We start from the raw sequence: 25,916 nt of genomic DNA, 5'->3' as shown, positions 1-25,916 counted from the left end.
ACTGCTCTTGATTTTTAGGGACTGCTCTGTGCAAATGCACTCAGAACATGTTATACAAAATCTCCTTATAAATTCATCCTAACTAGCACTGCTTCCCGACAGCACTAACAACACCTGTCAGCACCAGGTCATGTTTAGCCACATGAGCCCTGTGCTGAGTCTCCACATTTTAGTCTCTGTGTTACGGTGAATAAAACAATTGAAGTTAGATAAGGAGGGAAACAACTTTGCTTCTTATAGGGACTGGATAGTTTCTGCTGTGAAACATCCCTCTCCTTTAATTTGCATTGGCAAACGGCACTCCAGGGAGCTCTCACCAGGACTCCCAGGTGGAAGTGCTCTACAGTAGACTTTTCCGGTTGGAGTAGGGAGTCTCCATGTGTTCTATTCTGTTGCTGCTTGATCTTGATCCTGAGGTCCTAGCCCCTGAATTTTCATATACCAAATTTTCTCTGAAGCAGGAACGACATTTCTCTCATCACCCTCCTCTGCAAGATGGTGAACATCAGAATGAGTCTTAGCTGGGTCTCATCAAACCTGTACTTTAAATTGACGGGGTTCCGATGGTATGAAATGTTCAAGTTGCTCTCTGTGGTGTTGGATTCTGATGTTTAAAGGAAAATCACCCATTGGTTTCTAATGTTCACCAGGTAACATGGTTTCAAAAAATGAGATAAAAAGATTCAGACTTTAAGGTCAGAAGTTGACCATCATGATCATCTAGTCTGACCTCCTGCACATTGCAGGCCATAGAGCCTCGCCCACCCACTCCTGCAATAGATTTCTAACCTCTGGCTGAGTTACTGACATCCTCAAATCATGATTTAAAGACTTCAAGTTACAAAGAATCCAACGTTTACATTAGGTTAAACCTGCAAGTAACCCATGCCCCATGCTGCAGAGGAAGGCGAAAAACCTCCCATGGTCTCTGCCAATCTGACCTGGTGCAAAATTCCTTCCCAACCCGAAATATGGTGATCAGTGGGCGAGAACCACCAGCCTGATGCTTGGGAAAGGATTGTGTGTAGTAACTCAGAGTCCTCCTCTTCTAGTGTCCCACCTCCGGCCTTGGGATATGGTCATTAATAGCGTCATGGATGAGCCATATGTCCTTACAGGCAACCTCATCATAGCTCCCCTTCCATAGCACGCTTAGTCTTGAAACAAGTTAGTTTTTTTGTCTCCACTGCTCCCCTGGGGAGGCTGTTCCAGAACTTCACTCTTCTGATGGTTACAAACCTTTGTCTGATTTCAAGCCTAAACATGTAGATGGCCAGTTTATCCATTTGTTCTTCATTGGCCCTTAACTTAAATAACTCCCCTTCCTCCCTGGTGTTTATCCCTCTGATATATGTATAGAGAGGAACCATATCGCCCCTAGGCCTTCATTTGGTTAGGCTAAACAAGCCAGGCTCTGTGAGTCTCCTCTGATAAGGATCATCCTAGTAGCTCCTCTCTGCACCTGTTCCAGTTTGAATTAATCTTTCTTACAAATGGGAGACCAGAATTGTGCATGCATTTTAGGTTTTGTGCCTACCCAAGAGCCCTTGCCAATTTTTGTGGGTTTGTGATTGCATTTTCCTATTCTGAAAGATGTTTCTCTCTCCCTTGTTGCTGCGTGAAGCCCCCCAGACAACAGGATTGTTAATGTTAGTGGTGCGGTAGCATCCCGAGATCAGGGCCCCATTGTCCTAAGCCCTGTACGAACGTATGGCAGAGAGACAGGCTCTGTCCAAGTGAGCTCACTGGCTAAGTGTACGATGAGAGACAACAGGTGGATTCAACGCACAGGCGGGGAGCATGAGGAACCAGTGAGATGACACTGGTCAGCATGATAAGCAGCAGCAGCCAGAGCACTCCAGCTGCCCAGCCAGTTGACTTGCTATGTACAAAGATTTGTCCAACACGAAGCAAATTAATTGAAAGTTGACAGGATCCTGTTTTCTCTGATCTCTTTCGGTTTGTTGGAATCTGAGATATTACTTATAACAGCAGTTCATAAAAACATTCAGCTTGAATTGCTCAGGAAAACACATCTCCTTGCTCGTGTCTGAATGCAATTGGTAAATTGTTTCAATCTTGTATTCCCAGTGTTTTGATGCTGGCCCTCTGGAGAATGACCTTTCTGAATTTTATTCCACACCCCAGTTTTTGGATCTCGGAGAAGGTAGGAAATACTAGGCGTCTGTGAAACAAAGCAAGGAGCCCCTGGTTCCATTCCTGGGGTGGTCTGTGCCAGGGCTCTTGGCAAACCGCGTACGTTAGTTCCTGTGGCAGAAGACCATGTGTACAGGTAGCACCCAGTCAGGGTTTACAGAGGCATTTACTGCTCAGGAGAACTAATTGATTTGTTTAAAGTTGTGCCTGCCCCCACACCCCCCCAAGCTCTGTAAAGTGTGAAATTGGTGAAGAGAGCAATGCAGCTGTGAGTGGCTCTCTCTCTCCAGAGCACTGTCCTGCGGTGGGGCTGGGGTTAGATGGGTGCTTTCTGCTTGTTCAGATAGAGGTTTCTCAGTGCAGTTTTTCTCCTGAGATCCTGCCAAGTTGTTACTGATGGTGAGTTTTTGGGGGATACCGAGGTTTAGGGATTTCTGTCTCTCCTGAAAGCCAGTTTTTGAAAGCCCTGCATTTTGGAAGGGGAAGAGGCAGTGGGAATTTCCATACCTCCCTTAAAGATTTGCTTTTTCTCTATCACCTGTCATGATGCGGGTGCCAAGCCAGCACATTACATGCTGCTGTGACTGAATACGGACAGTGGATATTGTGCACTCAGCAATAGCTCTCGAGTTGCCAGGAGTAATGCCCTGGACTCCTGATTTGATTGCTTTCATTTATCAAAAGATGGCAGTGCATCTTCTCTTTCCTGTGGGCAGTGGAGATACTGGACATACACACCTTCCATGGAAGGCAGCTTCTATAGTGCTCGGTGCCCCTGCAGGCCAAGGCCCAGGGTGCGATTCACACCCCTAGCCATTGGCCCAAAGTGAGGATGTTACTGAGGGTGTCTAGTGTGGCTGTTGTAGGGGGCCTTGTGCCACAGCGAGCCCTGCACCAGGCTCAGCAGGGGCCGGTCTGCCAGCAGGGAATTTTGGAGTTGTATTGCACTTTTTCCCTCCCTTGAGCCAAAGTCAAGGAAGTTTGAGTTGCAACACTTAGGGAAGGGGGACAATTAATCAGCATTTCAATTAATAACTTTAAAATCTCATGCATCCGATGAAGTGAGCTGTAGCTCACGAAAGCTGATGTTCGAATAAATTGGTTAGTCTCTAGTACTCCTTTTCTTTTTTAAAATCTCTAAACCTCTCGCAGTGCTTTGAGCTGGCTGCCGCGCTTCCCCGCTGGGGTCTCAGGGAGAGCAGGAATGGCTTTGAGTTTTTCTGCTGCCGCGCCAAAACGAATCCCCATTTCCCAGGTCCATGCCCCCGTGAGGGGCTGCAGGAACAGGAGGTGTCACCAGTATAGCCATTTGGGAACTGCATTCCAAGGCATTGCCTGCAGGCTTGTACTGGACCTGGCCTCATAATCCATTAGTACAGTGGGACAAGTTTGGAGCTTCCTAGCCTGAACTGCAGAATTCACTGCACTGCTCATGGCCAGGAGAAGCATTACTTCTCCATTGTCTTGAAACATGTCTCTCCCATCAGCTCCTGACAGACTCCCTGAGAAGCAGAGAAAGCGCAAGAGACAGCGATACTCCCCAGCTACAGCGCAGTACAAGAAAGGAAGGAGTGAAGATGCACTGGGGGAAGCTCCCAGTTCTGAGGTACTGCTAGTCCTTCTAGGTGTTGCAAACTTTATCAAGGAACCCTTTAACCTCTCCTCTCCTTCTTCAAAGTATCCTCTGAAAAACAAACTCTGCAGCATTTGATTGGCTAAATGGGAGAGAAGCGTTTAAATTGTTCTGAGTTTAAACGGAATGTATCACTTTGAATTAGCAGCTGTTTTTTAAAGACCACTGAAGCTTGGGCTTAATTTGGGGGCTATTGCTCAGCTAATTTCACCGTGAGAGAGGGTTCCAAGCAATGACAGAGTGGAATTTCATCTGGCGTTTTGCTTTGCCAGTTTGGAAGGTTTTTCATTCAATTGAAAGGCCGTGGCTGCTGCAGCGGGGAATGCTGCCTTCTTGCACACTGATAAGCAGAACGAACTCTGGAGCGTGGGCACCACATGCTGCAGTCGCCTCTTGTCTGCGTTCTGCACTCCAGCATTAGCTGCAGAGTTGTGGAAGAGGATATTGAGAACCACTCGTGAGGTCAGGGCTCTTGGTTGCTTTCTGGCAACCCCTTGTTAGAATTCTGCCCTCAATCCAGAGGTCAGAGTTGGGGTGTTTCCCCTGCACCAGTGGGTCACTCCCTCTTTGGATATGTGAAAGCACCCTGCCAGAGACCGCTCATAACAGTATCTCTGACTGCCACATTTTGCCTTTTAGGAATGAGCCAGGTCTCCCCAAGACATGTCCTGGGAGAGGAGGGAACCTCTAGGCCTCCCACTTCAAATGGCTCACCTTGAACAACACCCAGTGCTGGCAGGATGTATGTTAGGAGCCAGCTGTAGGCATTTCTTATCACTGTGTTGCTGTAATGGCTCCCAGTGGTTCACAGCTGTTCACCTGAGCAAGGCTAACCTCTCCGCTGCTCACTGGTGCAGTACTGGTGTGGGGGCAAGCATGGGCGTGCAGGTCACCCTCCCGCCGCTTCCTCGCAGGGCCCCAGGCACGGCCGCGATGGCCTTTCGGCCGTACTTTCTGCTGGCCTGGGAACAAGTTTTCCGAAGCCCTGTACAGCTCATTGTGTGCTGTTCCCTGCCAGCTTCCACTTGCTTGTGATTGCTGTGTGTTCTGGCACGCCAGTTTCAGAGCAGGTCTCCTAGCAGCCATGGTGTGAGCATGCTGCCAGCTGGCTGGAGAGAAATGTCTGGACCCTTGCGAGTGTCTAGGATGACAAGGAGATCCCGTCGCAACTGAGCTCTGTAATTCAGAGTGACCTGGACTGAGAGTGGGTATCCAAATAGCTTGCCAGCAGGGTAACCCTCACTCCGGTGCACAGTGTGGGGAGACTGACCTGAAGGTCCAGGACAGCAAAGTGTGGAATAATAACAGCTGCTCCAAGGCAGAGGAAACCTGCCCCTTTCATGCTGAACAAGACTGTATTTTCTGCACTCACCCTCCTGTGAAACCTGATGTTGGAGCGCCAGGCGGGGTGGGGTGACAGCTCTGGCGTGGGCAAGTCCAGGATATGGCTCAGGCCATGCCTGTGAACATGCCAGACTCCCCAGGACTCTTCAATGAATCGTAAGCTGCAGAGACAGTGGCAGAAGGTTCAGGAAGAGATGCCTGCCCTTTGTACGAGGTACGTGGTTGTTATTTATTCTCACTGACCAGGGCTGGTTTGGCAGATTCAGGGCCGAGGAGGGGGCAATGTCTCTGGTTCTTATGAGAAATGTTCAGCTGCAAACTCATGACAGCGGAAGTCTCCCTTCCACAGTGCACATGGCGGCTTCCTGTGCCACCCCCTGCCCAGCTGGCTCTGCTCCACCAGGTTCAGCCGCCCCTTCTACATTTGTCTGTGTGGAGCATTATTCCAAGCTGGAGCAGAAGTCCTAAGCCCTCAGCATACAGTGACTGGCTTAGCCATGCATGTGCCTGGACTCAAAAGGGCAGCCAAGCAGGATGGGTTTTTAGGTCAAACCCTGAAATATAGGAGATGTCCTGGCAGGAGCGTTCTATTGCAGTAAACCAAACCACACCTGGGGCAGCATGGCCCCACACAGGCTACATTGTCTCTGTTGGCCCCACACCAACGCAGTGCACTATTTACTTATCTGCAAACATGGGGCAGTAATCCAACAGAGAACTTTCCTCCAGATTTCAGAGCAGTCTCTGGTAATCTTTGCACAGCTAGGTGGCTGGCCTTACTAATCAGATCAGGTGTAATACTAACTTCCAGATCCCTCAGGGAAATGCATAGTGCCTCTCTGGCTCCTTGAACATGTCCTCCTGTGTTATCCAGGAGAATAATCCAAGTCCTTGCCCTCGCTTGCTCAGATAGGTCCTATGAGTGGCACTGGAATCCCAAGGTGAGCAGGAACCAGAACTATTGCATTCCTTGGTATTCCAAGGGTTTCCAGTGTCAGTAAACCTATTAACCCTCTTCTTTGTTACAGGAACCACTGCTGCATTGCTGAGCAGGAGGGGGATCAGGCGTCTGAGAACATCAGCGGGCTAAATGCTTCACCAGACCTTGGGGGGAAATGGAGAACAAAAGGATCTGACCCTGGAGCTGCAGGGGGATGTGCAAAGGGGACTCTGCTCCTATGTGCAGCTTCCAGACAGAAGCCAAGTGGGGGAAGAGGACAGAGACTCTGAAGTAATACGTCCCTCATGGCAGAGAAAGGAGGAGGCAGGAGCAAGCATTCCAAAGGGAATGAACGCCTGAGAAAGCACATCCAAAGACACAGGCAACTAGTGCCATTATCCCATTAGCAGGCCCCTGCATCTGACCTGTACATACCACCTCCTCATACAGTGCTGCGGTACAGGATGGTGGCAGCTCGTTTTGGTCTGTGCCATACTGGTCTGTTCCTTCCTGTGCATTTCCATGGCATTCCATCTCTGCCAGCAAACTGGACAGAGTGACTCAGGCTCCCCGGGACATGCATTCGTACCCCTGTCGTCCGCAGAAGTGCCTGGTGTGTAGTATTGTGATTTTGATCTAGTTTGTTGTTGCTGCTGGGCTTCCACTGTTGTGTGCTTAATAAACATGATTTGCTCCATTTATCTCTGTCCCATACTTCAGTGTGCCATCAGTGCATCCCTACTTCGCTCCAGAACTCCTCCCTGCAAACTCCTGCCCGGTTAAAAATGGCTGCAGTGATGGAGAAACGCACGAGCAAAGGAGGCAGTGACTAGGACTGCAGATCTCTCATGGTGTTTTTTAAATCAAAAATCACAGAGCAGCCATGGGAAATGTAGTAAGAACCAAAGGGGTCTGGGGAAATGGTGTGTGAAGTCACAGGTTGGAAAAGTCAACTCTCTGTAGCTCTTTATATAAAATACGCATTTTTTCAAATATTCAGGTTCAAACCACTTTGTCAGTGGTTCCCGAACTTTTTAGCATGGTGACCCACCAATTTCATATTGTCTTTTATTGTGCCCCACCCAGGGTCCAGATTCCTGAGGGAGTCCTCAGCAGGCCAGAATCCTTCCCTCTGCTGCTGCCCCACCCCTCCTTGCCCTCCTGAGGGGACGCTGACCACCCACAACAGCACCCTCTGCCTCTGCACCACAACCCTAATCCTGGCCTGGTGAGGAGGAGAGGGCCCCAGGGAGGGGGTCTGGAAATTGAACCCACCCTGCATTCACCCTCCAGCAACAGCACCTCTCTGCTTGGCTTCCCCTTCCAGCCACTGCAAACTGGTGCAGGGGTTGCAGTGCCTCTCAGGTTTGGCCCAGCTGCTCCTCGGTCATGATAACAGAGCGGCACCGGGCCAAATTTGAGTGAGTGGCATCGCAACCCTGAGTGTCTGTTAGTTTGCAGTGCCACTTACTCAGATTTGGCTCAGCTGCCTCTGTCATAATAGAGGGTGGCCGGACCAAACTTGAGCAGCACTGCAAACCCATGCACCAGGTTGCAATTCCCATAGCAGGGAGCCAGGTTGAGCCTCATGGGACAGGAGCCCCTGCTGCAGGATAAGCTCTCCAGGGCTCCCCCTCAGCTCCACACCAGCTCAGCAACCCAGCATTTGGGAAACCCTGCTTCAGTAAAGTCTCAGACACAAAGAAAAGTCCTAGCCAAATAGAAAAATCACGGTACAGACACCCCCCAACTTACGCAATCGTTCGGTTCCGGAAAGCCTTGCGTAACTCGAATTTTGCATAGGTCAGAAACGTATACCCGTACGTTATGCAAAAATTTCCGCAACTCAGAAATCCTTATTTCTGGCTTATGGAACTTTTTCCGTACGTGCGAATTTGCGTAAGTCGGGTCTTGCGTAACCTGGGGAGCGTCTGTATCTGTGACATTGTGACCACCATGACAAACCTGCAGCCTTAGCAATGGTACTTAACAGCAGGGAATGCTGACATTTGCACACCTCAACGTAATCCATCCCCACTGTTTTCTCTGCCCAGACAAAAGGTGTGGCCCCAGCATCTCAAGGTTTGTTTGCACGCGAAGTGCAAGTCACCGCTTTGGGTGGCATTGCTTTTCAGTCTGGCTGAGAATGATTGCTGCAAGAATACCTCATCCTTTGCAGAATACAGCAGACAGCTGTGACGGGACTCGTGATCCTGACTGTCCTGGCATGTCAGCAGCACCGTCGTCTTGCTTTGAGCTTTCCAAATGCACACTGGACCACCACTCTGTGCCTTCTGAGGGTGCAGATGAACCACCCTCTGAGTGCCCGTGCTCAGTGTATGGCTTGGTGAGCAGCGGGCGTGCAGTGATTCTGTGACACCTCACTGTCTATGCTGTGGGAAGAGTGTGAGTCTGTCTGCTTCTGGAAAGAACGGAGTTCTCAGAAATCCTTATGTGATGCACGTGCCAGGCCATCTTATTGCCTGTCGGAACCAGGTACAGGGCTCCCCTAGGGCTTGCTGACCTTGGAGTGACAGCTCTTCTGGGTTAGATGGGAATGGGCACAGGATAGGCACGTACAATACACCTGCGCTCCAGCAAAGTTCAGTGAGCCGAATTGCTCAGATCCCTCAGTGATCTCAGGCACGTTTGCCATCTTGATCCCATACCCCTGCAACACTTGGGGTATTGCCATGCACGGCTTCATCCCCATGGCACCCCCGGGATGTTCCCAACCCCAGGCAGTACCCAGTGGACCAGTAGCTCTCCAGGGGACCTGGCTTCCATAGGATAATTGGAACTCTCCTTTCCTTGGGGTCTGCCGCTGCAGTGTGGGGGCCAGCTCCCCACAGAGATGCAGACAGGCTCTCCTTCCCAGACCCGAAGAGTAGCTCTGTGTAAGCTCGAACGCTGGTCTCTCTCCCCCTCGCAGATGGGGCCAATAAACGATATTACCTCCCCCACCTTGTCTCTCCGCCCTGATGGGCAGCAGGAGCTGCAGAACTCTCCAGTCTCGGACCTTGCAAGGACCTGGTGACTCAGCTCACCGAGGGATGTGCTGGGTTCTCGTCACTTGAAGTCTTTAAAGCAAGATTGGATTTTTTCTGAAAGATGCTTTAATGCCACCGGCAGTTGTGGCCTGTGCTCTGCAGGAGATCACGCTAAACGATCGGAAGGGCCCCGTCTGGCTTTAGAATCTAGGCTTGCAGGTGGATGCAGAATAGAACTGCACCCTAAAGGAGATGGCTGGGATGACTTGCTGCCCTGGCGCAGCTCCACTGGATCGGTTACCAGCAATCTGGTTCTCTAGCATCGCTTCAGCCAACACCCCCAGTTAAAATAGTGTCAGTGTGTTCCTGGCGCTCTGATACGCAGAATGAAATAATGGTTGCTTTGACCATGCTCTGCTCATTTGCATCTCATCCAGTGGAGTGTGTACGCAGTGCCTTGGGGAAGCTTTCTGGGCCATATCGGCGGCTACAGGACTGTTCTGGCACCAAACTGAGTGTTTCTGTTGGGTCAGGTTGGGGCAGAATTAATCCAAAGAGAGAGCCCCAGGAAGAGGGGTCCTGGGCAGCAAGCGAGCCAAATTGAATACCTGGGGTTAAAGCTCAAACCAAAGCTTCCTCCCTCATAAAACCTCAGAGCAGAACAGTGCAGAGGGCATTTTCCCCAGGGCATGAGGGGCCCTCTGCAGGCAGGATGAGAGTTAAAGGCACTGCTTGCAGCCCAGCTGAAAACCTGTATGTGCTTGATAGCCAAACTAACAGCCCAGAGGGTGGGCCAGGAAATACTGACAGTCCAAATTCTGGATTTCTTTTCTAAAGGGAGAGATACCTATCCATGGGAGTGCTGCAAGCCCCAAGGAGCTCAATGAGGATGGGTCTGAGAATGACCATGGAGTGCCTTCATCCAAAAAGATGCAGGGGGAGCGAGGAGGAGGAGCAGCCCTCAAGGAGAATGTGTGTCAGGTAGGGAGCTAAGGTCTTTTGGGTGAACCTTCATAACACTGACAGTGGTGTTGAGCAACTGTGCAGCACACTTAATACCCTGGCTAACAAAGCAACCTCAAAGCAGATCTGATTGAGTTAACTAATGTTCTCTGGATCCTTGGTGATGGGCCCCTCTTGTCAGGAGACTTGGCTGTCCAGTTATTCCTGTGCCTTGCACTGAATGGACACTTCCCTTGTGTGTAGATGCGGCATGACTGCTCTGCAGTGCCCGTCCCTCCTGCAGCAGGCTCCGGGTGCATATCCCTGCGGCGGTGGGGTGGGAGCTGGGTGGCTGGGAACGACGTGGGGCGTATTTAAGCCATTGCTTCACAGCAGGGACTCGGGGGAGGTAGTGGTGCTGGTGTGAAGGGATTTCCGTAGGGTGTCCTTGCGGCAGGGTCAGCCAGCCTGCCAGCTGCATTCCTTGTGTGTATCCTGCCAGGGGTTTGTCCCAGCAGTAACGCCGTGTTCCCTCCCCACACAGATCTGTGAGAAGCCGGGGGAGTTGTTGCTGTGTGAAGCGCAGTGCTGTGGTGCTTTCCATCTGCAGTGCCTCGGGCTCTCAGAAATGCCGAAGGGCAAGTTTATCTGCAATGAGTGTTCGACAGGTACGGCGCCGGGTGGGAGGGCAGGTCGCTTGCTGGGTGCTCATGTGGGGCTGCTTTCAAGTGTGCCATTGGCAGAAGGCATGAGTTGAGCTTGCTTTGCTCTTGGGACAAATGGCCAGGGCCAGAGAGCGTGGAGGGGGCTGGGAAGCTGTGCAGTCCAGGCCGGGGGCTCATAAGGAGCCAGCCAGCCAGTCTGGCCGGAGGTGGTAACTTTTGCTTTGAGAGAGCTCCTTCCCTTTTGCCATGTAACCGGTGTTCTCTCCTCCAGGCGTCCACACCTGCTTTGTGTGCAAGAGCAGTGGGGAGGACGTGAGGCGGTGCTTGCTCCCCTTGTGCGGGAAGTACTACCATGAAGAGTGTGTGCAGAAGTATCCACCCACGGTCATGCAGAACAAGGGCTTTCGATGCTCACTGCACATCTGTATGACTTGTCATGCTGCTAACCCCGCGAACCTGTCTGCGTCTAAAGGTACAGAAACCCTTCTCTGCCTGCAGTTGCTGGGGCTGGTCAGGGAGAAAAGGCGGGAGCCCCTTTCTTGCATCCAAAGCAGGCGTAATTCTGGAGCACTTTGAGGTGCTTGGTGTCTCCCGCCCAGTGCCTGTTCTTCAGTCTTCCATCATGTGACATTTGCTGTGGGCTGTGTAAATCTGGTCCTCAGGGGAAGGTGCTGGACCGTGAACTTGCTGCTCTCTAGCTAGGCCATATCCACGCAGTGCCTGGGCTCTGACTCAGGTGTGAGTCAAAGACCCTGCTCTGTCCACGCACACATATCAATCAGCCTGACTCTAGACCCGGGTCCTAGGACCCTGCTGACCCAACAGTAGCGCAAGGGGCTGTGGTGTGGGCTGAGCTCAAGTCCCGGTGAGACTCCGGTGCACTCGATGTCAGTTTGCAGTGTGGACACAGACCTGAGTCAGAAGGTCTGTGTGGTTCAAAATGGACACGCTAGCATGGCTGAGACCCGGGTCCAGCGATTGTACCCACAGCTTTACAGTGCAGTGTGGATGCTTAGGCTGGGCCCATCTCCCTGCTCTGGATGTGGCAACCTGGTGCCCAGGACGGCGATCCCGTTCAGCTTTGTCTCAGCTGCTCCCCGGGTCAGGCCGGGCCAAAGCTGAGGCTTGGTCCACCTTCCAGAGTTAGGTCGACGTGATGTCAGTGTCTGCACCACAGAGCTGCTCCCGCTGCAGCACGTGGCCACTACACCGATACCCTAACTCCATCTCGGCGAGAATGTCGGTTTCCCTGCTGGTAGGCTCCCTGCTGTGAAAGAGAGCCCGTGCAGGTTCGGGCTGTCAGCATGATTCGGGGGGGGGCTCACAGCTGTGAGCTGATGCCCACCTGACAGCTGGGGGGAGCCATCTGTGGGCCCGTGACATGTTGCAATGCCTGGAGCCTCTGCTGCAGGCTGTGTGCAGGACGGGCTCGCTCTCCAGCCCCTCTGCCCGGGGTGCAGCACCCACCATTGGGGCATGCTGTTCTATCAGTTAATTTAAACACAGGGACCGCGTTTTTGAGAAGCTGGCGTAATTAGAGGCAAGGTGTCCCTTTGCCAAGTGACCCATTTCACCCATTGTTGTAAGCCGGAATATTGACAAAACTAAGTTCTAGGAGCAAATTATAATGGTCACTTTCCCTCAAATGTTTACCTGTGTCCAACCTTTACCACCACCAGGTCGCTTGATGCGTTGTGTTCGGTGTCCGGTGGCATACCATGCCAATGATTTCTGTCTGGCTGCTGGGACAGTGATCCTCGCCTCCAACAGCATCATCTGCCCCGCTCACTTCTCTCCACGGCGGGGCTGCAGAAACCATGAGCACGTCAACGTCAGCTGGTGCTTTGTCTGCTCGGAAGGTGAGACCCTCTGTATTCTGCCTAGTGCATGGTGAGCACTGCGGGCCGGGGCTTGGGCCAGGGTGCGCTCGCCCCGCGGAGGATACGGGGCCCTGGGCTGGGCCGCTGCACGCTCGCTCGCCCACCCCGCGGGAGGATATGGGGCACTGGGCTGGGTCGCTGCGCGCTCGCTCGCCCTGCGGGGGGGATATGGGGCCCTGGGCTGCCCCGCGCTCGCTCGCCCGCTTGCCCGCCCCGCGGGGGGATACGGGGCCTGGGCTGGGCCGTGCCGCTGCTCGCCCGCCCGCCCCGCGGGGGGATACGGGGCCCCAAGCCGGGCCGCGCTGTCGCACGCCCGCTCACCCACCCACCCTGTGGGGGGATACGGGGCCCCGGGCCGGGCCAGGCCAGGCTGCGCGTCCGCTCGCCCGCCCCGTGGGGGGATACGGGGCCCCGGGCCGCGCCGCGCTGCTGCGCGCCCGCTCACCCACCCGCCCCGCGGGGGGATACGGGGCCCCGGGCCAGGCCAGGCACGGCTAGGCTGCGCGCTCGCTCACCCGCCCCGTGCTTGCTCGCCCGCCCCGGGGGGGGGGGGGGGGGGGGGGGATACGGGGCCCTGGGCCGGGCCGCCGCTCGCTCGCCCCGCGGGAGATACGGGGCCCTGGGCTGGGCTGGACTGGGCCGGGCCGGGCCGGGCTGGGCTGCGCGCTCGCTCGCTCGCCCGCCCCACGGGGGGATACGGGGCCCTGGGCCGGGCCAGGCCGCCGCGCGCTCGATACGGGGCCCTGGGCCAGGCCGGGCCGCTGCGTGTTCGCCCCGTGGGGGATACAGGGCCCTGGGCCGGGCCGGGCTGCACGCTCGCTCGCCCGCCCGCCCCACGGGGGGATACGGGGCCCCGGGCCGGGCCGGGCTGCGCGTTCGCCCCGCGGGGGATGCCGGGCCCTGGGCCGGGCCGCCGCGCGTTCGCCCCGCGGGGGATGCCGGGCCGCCGCGCGTTCGCCCCGCGGGGGATGCCGGGCCGCCGCGCGCTCGCCCCGCGGGGGATACGGGGCCCTGGGCCGGGGTCCTGCGCGCTCGCCCTGGGCCGGGCCGGGCCGGGCCAGGCCATCGCGTGCTTGCCCCGCGGGGGACACGGGGCCGGGCTGGGCCGACGCGCGCTTGCCCTGCAGGGGATACGGGGCGGGGCCTGGGTGCCGCGCGCTCGCTCTGCGGGGGATACGGGGCCCTGGGCCGGGCCGGGCCGCGCCGCGCCGCCGTGCGCTCGCCCTGGGCCGGGCCGGGCCGGGGTGCCGCGCGCTTGCCCTGCAGGGGATACGGGGCAGGGCCCTGGCCCGGGTGCCGCGCACTTGCCCCGCAGGGGATATGGGGCCGGGCCTGGGCGCCGCGCGTTTGTCCCGCGGGGTATCCGGGGCCGGGCCGGGCCCTCGCTGGGGTGCCGCGCGCTCGCCCCGCGGGGGATACGGGGTGGGGCCTGGGCTGGGGTGATACCGCTCGCCCCGCGGGGGATACGGGGTGGGGCTTGCGCTGCGGAGCCAGCTGTCAGCCTGTGCCATGGGGTGACGTCACTTGCCCCGTGGGAGATATGGGGCGGGGCCTGTGCTGGGGAGACGTGCACTTGCCCCGCGGGGAGTACGGGGCAGGGCCTGTACTAGGGTGACACCCAGTTGCCCGGTGGGAGATACAGGGTGGAGCCTGCGTGGGGGGTGCCCAAGGTAGAGACCTAATGCAGAACCAGCTACTTAACAGGAAAATACTACTGAGGACAGATCAGCTTGGGGCCCCCATTCTCGTCCAATGTCAGGTCAAGGTGTCTGTCTTGCACTCATCAAGCCTCATTGAATTAGGGTTGGTTTGTGTTAGAGACCGCCGTTCCACACACTGGGCAGCTGTGCTCCCAGGTCTCTGTATCCAGGCTGGGAGAAGCTGCTCAGGGCAGGAAATGAGATAATATTCTTGATGGAAGGACTTTGCCACTGGAACAGCTTCGCAGAAGAGCCTAAGTCTGTTTTCAGATGTGGTTGCACCTAGTCTTCCTGCAAACGCCTTCCTGCAGGTACCCCAGGAGATGAGACACAGCCTCAGCTGCATGTGGCCATTGCTGCCAGGCCTGAGTGAGGTGAAGGGTACAGAGCGCAAAGCCTGTAGGCTACTGTAACCCTGTTTTGAGGGACTTCAGTGGTGCGTAGGCATTGGCCTGGCCCTCTGCATGGCCCTGTGCTGCTACTTGGCAGAGATGGAGAGATCGGGTGCCTGGGCAGATGGAACAAGCTTTGTGCAAGAGCCTTGTTCCTCTTCCCGGCAGTTTGAATCTGTCTGGGAGCCTAGGGTGCAGTGTTTCTGTGATGTGGCTCTCACTGCTGTATCGCTCCTGGATGCAGGGGGCAGCCTTTTGTGCTGTGAGTCATGCCCAGCTGCTTTTCACCGCGAGTGTCTGAACATCGAGATGCCTGAGGGAAGCTGGTACTGTAACGACTGCAAAGCTGGCAAGAAACCACATTACAAGGAGGTGGTCTGGGTAAAAGTTGGGCGCTACAGGTGGGTAAAAATAAATATGGTTCCTGTCCATGTTAAAGCCCTTCCTCGTGCAGCGCGGACTATGCTGGGGCTCTGGAGTGCTGGTTTCTACTCAGGGTTATGCAGCTGGGTCTGTTTTTAATTCCACATAGGCACCTGATAGTAGAGTGCACCATTCCTCCCCGTTCTTTCCCTCTTCCAGCTGCTGCTTTTCTCTTCCCCAAGCCAAGCTTCTGCCCATTACTGCTGTTTTGTGTGAAGTACTGGAAGCCCCAGGAAAGTTCCTTTTCTCCTTCTCAGTGCCCCTACAGAATGGAAAATCGCTGTTGCCAGCGTTTAGGGGCAGTGATGTCAAAGCTTTGACCTGCTTTTCCTGTCCCTATGCCCTGTGACAGGTGGTGGCCAGCTGAGATTTGCCATCCTAGAACTATTCCTGTAAACATCCAAAAGATGAAACATGACATTGGCGAGTTTCCTGTGCTGTTTTTTGGGTCCAACGATTACCTCTGGACGCACCAGGCTCGGGTGTTTCCCTACATGGAAGGCGATGTGAGCAGCAAGGACAAGATGGGCAAGGGAGTGGATGGCATTTATAAGAAAGGTAACACTTTCCTCGTGCTCTAGGGAGGCACTAGCTGTCTGCTCTGAGATTGTTTTGGGCCAGTTCCTCTATGGTCCCATGAAGGGTGTGGAAAAACGATGGTCCTCCCATAGTCAAGGTTGAAGCAAGGCTTGCAGAGCACCTCTGGTTTATACCTCATACCCATAAGTGAACCCACCCAGAAGATTCAGAGGTCTGAGCTTATGCCAGGGGAACAAGAGACACCCAGCTCCTGAATGCCAGTTTATTCCAGTTCTGCCACAAACTCTGTGAACTTGGCGGAACCACTGCCACTGTGCCTCAGGGCCACCATTTGTAACGTGAGAGTAATGAACATACATAAAACGTTGTTGCAAAGCAGTTTAGAATTGCTAAATACACCATACACCTAACACAGCTGCTCAAGGACAAGGGAAGCCACTAACAATACATACTGTAGTCCTCCAGCCACAGGCACCCACCTTACATGACTGCAACTACTGTGTGCCCCTTTAGTCTGGCCTTTTCCAAACTACCTCTTCCCGATTGCTGCTTGTGGGTGTTCAGCGTAGCGGTGTGTTGTGCTGGAGGGGACCCTGTGATACAAGCAGTGATGGAAGGCTAGCATCTCAGGGGGCAGAGTTAATAACGCCTTCGCTCCCCAACTCCCTCAGTGGGGCTGCTAATGCTTCCAACTTGGTTACTAGTAGCTCTCTTCAGTGACACCTCTTATGGGATGCTGTTATTCCACCTGCGGAACATCTTTCTTTTGGGCAAGGTAGAAGGCCACTGGAGCGTGGCCTTTCCATTCAGAACCATGCATACAAACAACTGAGCACAAGTGTGGCCATGGAGAATATTCAGGCTATTTGACTTCAACAGTAGCGCAAGGGGCTTCTTGTAACACAGCGTCTGTTTTCTTTCAGCTCTGCAGGAAGCTGCTGTGCGGTTTGAAGAGCTGAAGGCACAGAAAGAACTGAGGCAGCTGCAGGAAGACAGAAAGAATGATAAGAAGCCTCCTCCCTACAAACATATCAAGGTGAGGACATCACATCATCACCAGCTGGTGGGCGCTAGAGGGGAGGCCTGGGTCATAAGCTCTGAGCTGTTGGTGCAGGATATTTACAGGCACACAGAAATGCCTTTGCTGCTTGCAGTGTCCTGCACTGTGGAGCATGCCTTTGAAGGCTGATTCGCGACCCCCAGGGAGGATTGACAGGAAGGTTTTCAGCTTCCAGCAATGTCCTGAAGCACTTCATCTGTCCTCTCTGCTACCTGAATTCATATAGCAGCTGTTGTGTCACTGCTGGACATCAGTAACAGAGGTGCTCTGATTTACTGAGACATCTCTGGGCATCTTTACATCGCTACAGACCAGTCATATACAGTCACGGAAATGTCTCTCTCCCATGTGGGTTTAGCTAGTGGTGAAGGAAAAAACAGTTGTGTGCAGTTGTGTCCCAACCCACTGTTTGAGAACCAAGAAGTGGGTCTTGGGGATTCGGAGGACAGCTCTAGTTATAGGTGAGTAACCTACTGGTGTTCATTGCGGAGGGGTGGATTCAGTGGGATTGCAAGTTGGTACAAAGAACCGCAAAGGGCTTTTCTCAAGAGAGCATCTCTTTATTGCCTGCCTTTCAGAGTTCCTTGCCTTTAACCAAATCAAAGGCCCCGCTTGTGCTAAAAACAAGCCAATCTCTTCTTCATGTGATGCAGCCCTCTACCTCCTCACAGAGATGTTTTTAAAGAGCTTCCTGGCTTAACTCTGAGTTTCAGAATGGGCCTTCAGATCCCAGCCTTGTCTGGTTACTCTTGCCTTTACGCATGCAAGATAGTTGGGTGGGGAGTTAACTGCTTGTTTTCCAGTGCTCAGCAGAGTCCCTGCACCTGTCACAGATGTGCAGTCCGGGTGGTGGATGGCAAAGAACTGTTGGAGGTAACTGCTTTAAAACCAAGAGGCCAGAACGCGAAGTTGCGTTAAGGCCTGTCACTAGAGAGTGCAGAACGTGCTGTTTCACACGGAAGATGCGTGGGGCGTGCCGCAGACTGGCAGTGGCGGCGAGAGTGGTAAAGCAGCACCTCCTGAGTGCAGTCAGAGGTTGGGGTGAATGGAGTTAAAGGGATGCCTACAAGTTAAGTGTATGCTTGGACCTGTGTGGCCTTCAGTCTTCGCTGTAACTGGTTTGCTCAGTGGGTGTGATGAAATGCAGCGTTGATTGTTCCTTGTCATGCTGTTGTTTCCTAGCTAGCTAACCTTGTGTGTGTGCATTCCAAGGTAAACAGACCAGTGGGCAAGGTGCAGATCTTCACAGCAGACCTGTCTGAGATACCCCGCTGCAACTGCAAACACACAGATGAAAACCCCTGTGGCCTGGACTCAGAGTGCATCAATCGCATGCTGCTGTATGAGTGCCACCCCCTGGTCTGTCCCGCGGGGGGGCGCTGTCAGAACCAGTGCTTCTCCAAGAGGCAGTACCCAGAGGTGGAAATCTTCCGCACGCTGGCACGAGGCTGGGGCTTGCAAGCCAAAAGGGACATTAAGAAGGTACCCATTATGTGTCTTCATTTTACTCTGTGCTAACACTGAGCCCGTCTTAATAGACATCTTCCTGTGGTTCCATAACTTACGTGTTGTCTGACCAAAGGAGCCCCTAGAGAAGAGAAATGGATGACTTTAGTTTCCTGACCTGCTTTCATCCAGGCGGCAGGGATGTTCTAGCTTCCCTGGGGAAGTGCCTTGGGATCCAATAATCCCCATGGTAGTCTAGAAGACGGTTCAGTCCATCTGCTTATATGGCCCTCAGACACTAAAGTGATGGGCACTAAGGTAGCAGTTCTTAGACTGGGTTGAGATTTCTCAGACAAGGAGCGCTGAGCTTCCATTCTGGAACCTCCAGGCATTCTTCACATGGGGATCTTACTTAAAAACCCAGGTCATAATTAGTGTCTGTTGGGGAAGCCCTCAGACCGAGGGCAGTGTCTTTGGGAGAGCTGTAGTGATGGCTGAAGCTAGCATATCTGGATGTGGGGAATCCCCCTACTAGCCAAACCACTATCGTTCTAAAATCCAGAAGTCTAGATCTGCTGGTGGTCAGAGGGGTTTTCTCCATAGGAAAGAGGGTTTGTGTTAAACAACAAAGGAAAGCAGAGAACAATTAAGTTGAATAGAAGACAGACACATTGTATGTGTAAGGGCTGTTAGACTGCAGAACAGGTTAGCAAAGGCGGGGTTGGCATCTCCAGAGAGAGGAAGGCCAAACTCGGTCCCTGACCTGGCCTCGGTGGGCTGCCTTAACTGCTGATTGTTAGTGATGCAGTGTAGGTGGTTATCCCTGAAAACCTTCCATGTAACCTGTCTGTAACCAGCACACAAGGAACCAGTGAAACTCAGATGCTGAAATGGGGGTGTCTTTTGGTAAAAGTGGTGCGGCATTGTACTCACTGTGTTTGGTGGCCTCTTGAACAGGTTTTACTGTGTGGGATAAATGTCAGCAGTGTTCAAACCAGATGCCTTGTGCTCTGCGATGTTGCAAAGCTTGTTGCAGGGTTGTGTTCCAGGACCCAGGCTGTGTATCAATTCTGCCAACAACTCCTGTAGTTCAGTTATGGAGCAGGTGTCAGTACAGAATTCGGTAACGCACTAAACCCAAATTCACTTTGCTTTATGCTGTCCCTAAATGTTTTATTTTCAAATAGAACAGGGGGTAACGTGTGACTATATTATTAACGGTCCTATTTAGTTTACTGAATACGTTTTTTGAAATTTATGAAGCTGCTGCGGAATCTAGGTGAAATGTGCTGCAAAGTACCTGGGGTCTAGTCGTTAATGAAACGAAAGTATCCAGAGAGGAAATGGATAGCAAGCTTTGTTAGCCCAGAAGTGCCTTCCTCCCCCAAAGAGTTCTGCTTCCGTCAGTAGCAAGACCTGAGCAGCTGCCTGTTCCTTTTTCTTGGGCAGGGTGAGTTTGTTAATGAATACGTGGGAGAGCTGATTGATGAGGAGGAGTGTCGGGCACGAATCCGCTACGCACAGGAGCACGACATTACCAACTTCTATATGCTGACTTTGGACAAGGTACGTGATGGGCCTCTCTCTTGCCAGTATCTTAGACCAGTGGCTCTCAATCTTTCCAGAGTACTGTACCCCTTTCAGAAGTCTGAAATAAATAGAATGAAATTCAGTAAGGACAAATGCAAAGTACTACTCTTAGGAAGGAATAATCAATTGCATAAATGCAGAATGGGAAATGACTGCCTAGGAAGCAATATTGCAGAAAGGGATCTGGGGTTATAGTGGATCACATGGTAAATATAAGTAAACAATAGAATACTGTTGCAAAAAAAAATAAAAGCAAACATCATTCTGGGGTGTATGAGCAGGAGTGTTGAAAGCAAGACACAAGAACTAATTCTTCCACTCTACTCAGCACTGATAAGGCCTCAGCTGGAGTATTGTGTCCAGTTCTGGGCACCACACTGTGGAGAAAGTCCAAAGAAGAGCAACAAAAATTATTAAAGGTGTAGAAAACATGCCCTATGAGGAAAGATTGAAAAAATTTGGTTTGTTTAGTCAGGAGAAGAGAAGACTGAGAGGGGACATAAGTCTTCTAGTACATAAACAATTATTATAGGGAGGAGGTGATAAATTGTTCTCCTTAACCTCGGAGGATAGGACAAGAAGCAATGGGCTTAAATTGCAGCAAGGATGGTTTAGGTTGGAGATTGGGAAAAACTTTCTGACAGGGTGGCTAAGCACTGGTACAAATTACCCCGGGAGGTTGTGGAATCTCCATCATTGGAGGTTTTCAAGAGCAGGTTAAACAAACACCTGTCAGCAGTGGTCTAGATCAGCGGCTCTCAAACTTTTAGCAACCTGAGGACCCCCATTTTTATGTAAATTTTTTTGCTAACCCCCAAGTCCCTGCTCAGCCCCAGGCCTCGCCCCACTCCCCCAAGGCCCCACCCCTGCTCAACCTCTTTCCGCCCCCTCCCCCGAGCGTTCTGTCCCCACTCCTTCTCCTCTCTCCCAGCGTCTCCTGCACCCGGTGAACAGCTGTTCCCCAGTGTGTGGGAGGCACTGGGAGGGAGGGGGAGGAGTTGATCGGCGGGGTCCGCAGACCCCCTGGAGTACCCTCGCAGACCCCAGTTTGAGAAATGCTGGTCTAGATAATACCTAGTCCTGCCTCGGTGCAGGGGATGGGACTAGATGACCTTGAGAGGTCCCTTCCAGGCCTACGATTCCATGATTCCCCAGTGCTCAGATGTGATGGTCACAGGGGCCATATAGGCAGACAGGCAATAGGGTTTCTCTAAATAGGATTTCTGCTCTTAATGGCTCTCTATTCTTGGGTCCATGGTGGATCCGCCGAAAGTGTCTCAGGCCACCCCTGCTAAGATCCTGAGGCTGTCTTCTGTTCACCAGAGCATATTTCCCTTCTGGCTATGGTCAGAGAAGGAGCTTGCTGGGACTGTAACTTGCTGATTGTCAACTCACAGACCTCGCAGCACTGCTCCTCTCCCCCATTGCACCCTTTGTCTACTCTCCAGCCTCAGGTCTTGGCTTCGTGCACTGTTCGTTGGTGGCGATATCTGCCCCAGCAGAGCTGTATTCTCCGGTTGTCTTTGGAGCAACTGTAGAGGTGTCCAACTGCTTCTGGACTGTCAAGTTTTCCCACACTGCACCATGAACAAAGGGCGAGAGCAGCCACATTTTGGAAGGGTGCTAGGAAGCCTGGGATGTGGGTGCTTGGACTCGGGCCCACGTAATGCAGTGTAGACGCTGGAGGCCCAAATGAGTTCAAACCCTAGGTTAATAAACCTAGAGTCTGCTAACTTGAGTTCTGCTAATCCTGTGCTTACACTGCAGTGTAGACAGACCCTTAGGGCACTGTTCGGGAGCACAGGATTCCACAGCTCCAGGCCTCCCTTGATCACAGGTGTCAGAATAGTGCTCAATAGCACGCTCTGCTCTTGTTCCACTATTAGGTGCATCATTGAGCTTCTGAGACTCGTCATGACTTGAATTCAAAGCACCTGAGCACCAAGCAGAGACTTGGGTCATAGCTGTGGGCTTCTCTGCACTCTTGCTGTCTTGCCTGCTTCTCTGTCCTTCTCTTTTGCCTTTCAGAGACAGCAGAAGTATCTCAGGAGCTTTAAAGTGCAGCCATGCAGTGTCTCTCTGCACAGGCATGCCTCATGCGTGGTGTCTCAAGGCCCTCATTGAGAGACACTCGCACCTGCCTCCACGAGCAATCAGGTCCCAGAGTGAGCTCCTCAAAAGTCCTCCTGGGCTTCGACTTTTCCAGTAGTTGCACATAGCTGACCCAGAAGCCTGAAAGGCTCCTGAGTCTCAAGAAACCCAGGGTCAAGCTCCCCAGTTAGACATTGGTGTTTGACCTGGCCCATAGCAGCATGGATCCGACAGGACGGAACCCGAAGCTCTGCTTTTGTCTCATTAAAACCGGAAGCCCTCCTTTCTTTCAGTGGCATTTCAGGTCTTTCCACCCAATTTGCCGCACCAAAGTACAGTCCCAAACCCGAGGGTGGGCAGAGGTAATTGCACCACAGAAGCGCCGTGTTCATTAGCGTGATTGTTACCGGCTGAGCGCTGATCAGCCAACAGGCATTGTTGAACGCAAATGAAAACTATCACTGTGGACCACACTATCCTATCCTGCCTGTCACTCCGTCCCATAACTTGGTGTCATCTTCAGCTTGGCGCTCTTGCTCGGGCCTCACGTCGAGCCTGTGTCTAAATCTTGCTGTTTCTTTCTGCATAGTGCCTCTAAGAGATGGCCTTTCCCAGCCATCCATCCAGCTGAAACACTCAACCCAGCTCCCGTCTTCTCGATTACTGCAGCCTCCTTCTCTTTGGCTTTGATAAATGAGACCTTGCTCTGCTCGTATCTATTCAGAACACTCCTTCAAAGGTCTTTTCCTAGCCCTTGGTTTGACCATGTCACTCCTCTCTTTGCACCCTCCACTGGCTCCCCCTGCTCTAGAGCATCAAGCACAAGCTGCTTATCTTCACTTTCAAGGCCCTTCGTGGCCTGTCACAACCTTCCAGTCATCTCATATTTGTTATCAAGCCATCAGTGCTCACCTCTGATTGGCCCAGGACATGAGTGTGCGCTGCCCACGTGTTAAATGTTCCAGAAAGCTCCCTTGTGCTTTCCCCTGTGCTGGCCCACATGCTTGGGAGGTGCTTCCCATTAAGATCTGCAAAGCTACCTTGTTATCCACCTGCAGATGCAGTCTCAAAAATCTCCTTTGCTGTGACAGCTATAAAAAAGTTGGCAAGAGTTAGACTGGTGGTGCGCAGAGACTGCTGCCTGTCATGTTGACCATTATTGTCTGATTGTTTACTTGTATGCCCCCGTCTGTCTGTGTTCATTTGTTGTTTCTTGTCTTATACATAGATTGGGGCAGGACCAACCATCTTGTGATTCTTTGTTTGTACAGCGCCTAACACAGTGGGGTTCAGGTCCACACCTAGGGCTCCTCGGTGCTTCAGTGATACAAATCATAAATAAGAAGATGATTATGGAGCACAAGAGAGCAGCATAGGAGTGGTGCTGGTATGCCCTGCTGCAGCATGCTGGCCCAGTACAAGCCCTGGGTTTTACCCTTCTGGGGAAGGAAAAGCTGGATGTGCCAGGCAGCAGCCTCTTTCATTAGGAAGCCTCAATCTCCATTGGAGGAAGAGGTGCTCGGGGGGTTGGGGAAGGGCAGTTCTCTGCATTTTGCACTTTGCCTGCAAGCTCCAGCAAAGGAGATCTGAGTGCAGAAGCTTGTTTGGATTCTGCCAGGTGTCAGAAGTGCATACGGTAAAAGGTATTGGCTGTAGGGCATTGTAAAACGCATACCCAGGCACTTAAAGCCAGCACTGAGAATACGTCGTAACACGCTTTGGGGACAGGGCAGGGCCTTTGTGGGGTGGCTCGAGCAGGAGATGTTACGTTAGAAAAGTCGCTTTTCCTTGCGATTTTAGGATCGAATCATTGATGCGGGACCGAAGGGCAATTACGCTCGATTTATGAACCATTGCTGCCAACCCAACTGTGAGACTCAGAAATGGTCCGTGAATGGTGATACGCGCGTTGGGCTCTTTGCTCTTGTCAATATCAAAGCTGGTAAGGGACCTTGTTCTGTTGCTGACCCGGAGTTCTGATGGGGCGTCTCTGTCAGGAAAGGGAAGGGTCTGTAGCGAGGGTCTGGAGCTGAGACGGCCTGTAGGAAAGCCTCAGTACACAAAGGGTGGAACACGTAAGCCTGGCACATACAACAGAGGGTGTACTGGGAGGGCTGATTGTGTGTTTCCGCCACCTGGCCCATGTTTTCCACCCCCACGATATCTTGTGGAGGCAAGAGCGGGACCCAGATGTGTTTCCATCTCCTGGCACATGCGCGGCGGGGGCAGGGGGCCAGGGACCTGGAGACGGGGCCAGAACAGCTCCAATGGCACACAGCATCGGGTGGGCCGCTGGCAAGCAGGTGGGAACAGCTCTCCTTTCCCGGCCGGCTATAGCAGTTGTGCCAGCCAGCTCTGGGGTGCAGGGACCATGCAGAGGGGACACAGTGTAAGCCCCCCAGTTAGCTGGGATAGGCTGGGGGACGGGGCACTGGCACCTGGGTAGGGGGACGTCAGTGCAGAGGGAACCAGATACTGAGGAACTCTCCTAGGAATGGCAGGAACTGTCAGGATGCCCCCCCACAGCTAGATCCAGCTCCCCCTAGCCCCCATAGAGTCTTAACAGCTCCCCTTGCTCCCTATCTCTCCACCTCCCCCCTTCTCAGTGAGCGTCTGTGCCCCTGAGCAGAGTGGCATAGTTATAATTGCCCAGGGCCCAGCAATATGATTCCTGGGTTGCCACTGGCAAGCAAACAAATGCAATTTCAAAACCTGGAATGTGGCTGGTGATGGGGTCTGCATCTAGTTGCCGATCCGTGTAGATCTACCCTAGGGGAGGGGGGAGAAGCTGGTGCCCCTCCACATTTCTGCCAGCCGTGAGTAGGCTCTGGTGTTTCTTCAGTTCAGCAGGAGAAGCTGTATGGTTTGTCACAGTACAGATGTTGCCTACTGATTTCTTTTATTACCAGGGACTGAGCTGACTTTCAACTACAACCTGGAATGTTTGGGGAATGGAAAGACAGTTTGCAAATGCGGTGCTCCGAATTGCAGCGGGTTCCTAGGAGTGCGGCCAAAGGTAAGACAGCCCTTCTCTGGCTTCTTTTTATTCCAAGGGCTCTCTTTGAATTGGAGTGGCCTGCTTGCTGCAGGGATGCAGAAGTGCCATGATAAATGCCACTGTATTTTCAAAGTGATTGTGAAAATCCTGCTGAGGCTGAGATGGGCAAACATGCAAGTACCTCACTTTAGGTTGCAGGAGCACAGAATCTTAGATTTTGTTAAATCAGTGTAGGAACCAAATTCCAGAGCAGAGCACCCACACAGAGGCCTTGTCTGCACTAGGAGATTTCATAAGTATTTTTCTCCACAGGTTTAGCAATAATACATTAAAGTTTATGAGTAAAATAGGAACAGAAATACTCTATACATGCAACAGGGATGAGCTAACATCGGAGGAGAAATGTTTGCTTTTGGAGCTTCCTGATTTTTGAGCACTTGATTTCGTAATCTTAATGTTGCGCTAACAGGAATTAATATTTTATTTTGAATTTTACTGTTTGCTTGAGATGGGGACTTCTTAATGAAAAACTGCAGAACCAGCTGGCATGGCTCGCAGTCTTCACCAGCAGAGTCTGAGCCGCAGCTGTTTACTAGTTCCACATGCTTCACAAAGCAGCTTGTAAACTCTGTGCTGTGCAGTTAGTGGGCACGTACTGCAACAAAGAAACTGCCTCGTTGAGAGTTGAGTTAGATGCTGCACCACCAAAGCCTCACAAGTTTACAGGCCAGGCCCTGTGTTCTCCACAGCAACCTGGGCCTAAATTCTGTAGGGGGATCCCGGGTTTTCTGGCCTTGTGGTGTAGCAGATTGGAAATTCTTTAGCAGCCTCATTTCAATGAAAACCACAGCTTTTCCATTAATTACGGATGAGCTGAATCGCACAGTTGTCACAGTGAGCCCCTCTGTTGTTTATTTTGATATTAAGTTCAGTTTATTGTATGCTGATGCCACATTTTCAGTTCCTGGTGTGCCTCATCTTTTTGGTACATCATAGAAATCAGGGGAAGCTGGAGGTTTTGGTAGTTGGATGGGAGCAGCTGGTGCTTTGGGCCTGGGGGGTTGGTTTGGAGTTCTATGATAAGCACATTATGAATGTTTCTGATAAAACAGTCAGCAGTGAAAT

General features: G+C 52.7%; 1 protein-coding gene across 1 annotated transcript in view; it reads left to right on the top strand.

The window, feature by feature from the left end:
* Window positions 1-25,916, top strand: part of NSD1 (nuclear receptor binding SET domain protein 1) — a 130,305-nt gene that overhangs the window by 84,015 nt on the left and 20,374 nt on the right. Inside the window, exons 12-24 of the mRNA XM_077824645.1 lie at window positions 2,092-2,167; window positions 3,645-3,763; window positions 9,902-10,045; window positions 10,551-10,674; window positions 10,943-11,143; window positions 12,351-12,530; window positions 14,888-15,044; window positions 15,419-15,624; window positions 16,530-16,642; window positions 17,879-18,148; window positions 19,562-19,678; window positions 23,594-23,735; window positions 24,703-24,809. Of these exons, the coding sequence (XP_077680771.1) occupies window positions 2,092-2,167; window positions 3,645-3,763; window positions 9,902-10,045; window positions 10,551-10,674; window positions 10,943-11,143; window positions 12,351-12,530; window positions 14,888-15,044; window positions 15,419-15,624; window positions 16,530-16,642; window positions 17,879-18,148; window positions 19,562-19,678; window positions 23,594-23,735; window positions 24,703-24,809 (1,956 nt within the window). The remainder of the gene's footprint in view (window positions 1-2,091; window positions 2,168-3,644; window positions 3,764-9,901; window positions 10,046-10,550; window positions 10,675-10,942; window positions 11,144-12,350; window positions 12,531-14,887; window positions 15,045-15,418; window positions 15,625-16,529; window positions 16,643-17,878; window positions 18,149-19,561; window positions 19,679-23,593; window positions 23,736-24,702; window positions 24,810-25,916) is intronic.

Source organism: Eretmochelys imbricata, chromosome 8 (genome assembly GCF_965152235.1).
Source record: "Eretmochelys imbricata isolate rEreImb1 chromosome 8, rEreImb1.hap1, whole genome shotgun sequence".
NCBI classification, from domain to species: domain Eukaryota; kingdom Metazoa; phylum Chordata; order Testudines; family Cheloniidae; genus Eretmochelys; species Eretmochelys imbricata.
The sequence above is the reverse complement of the archived record's forward strand: the minus strand, read 5'-3'. Positions and strand labels throughout refer to the sequence as shown.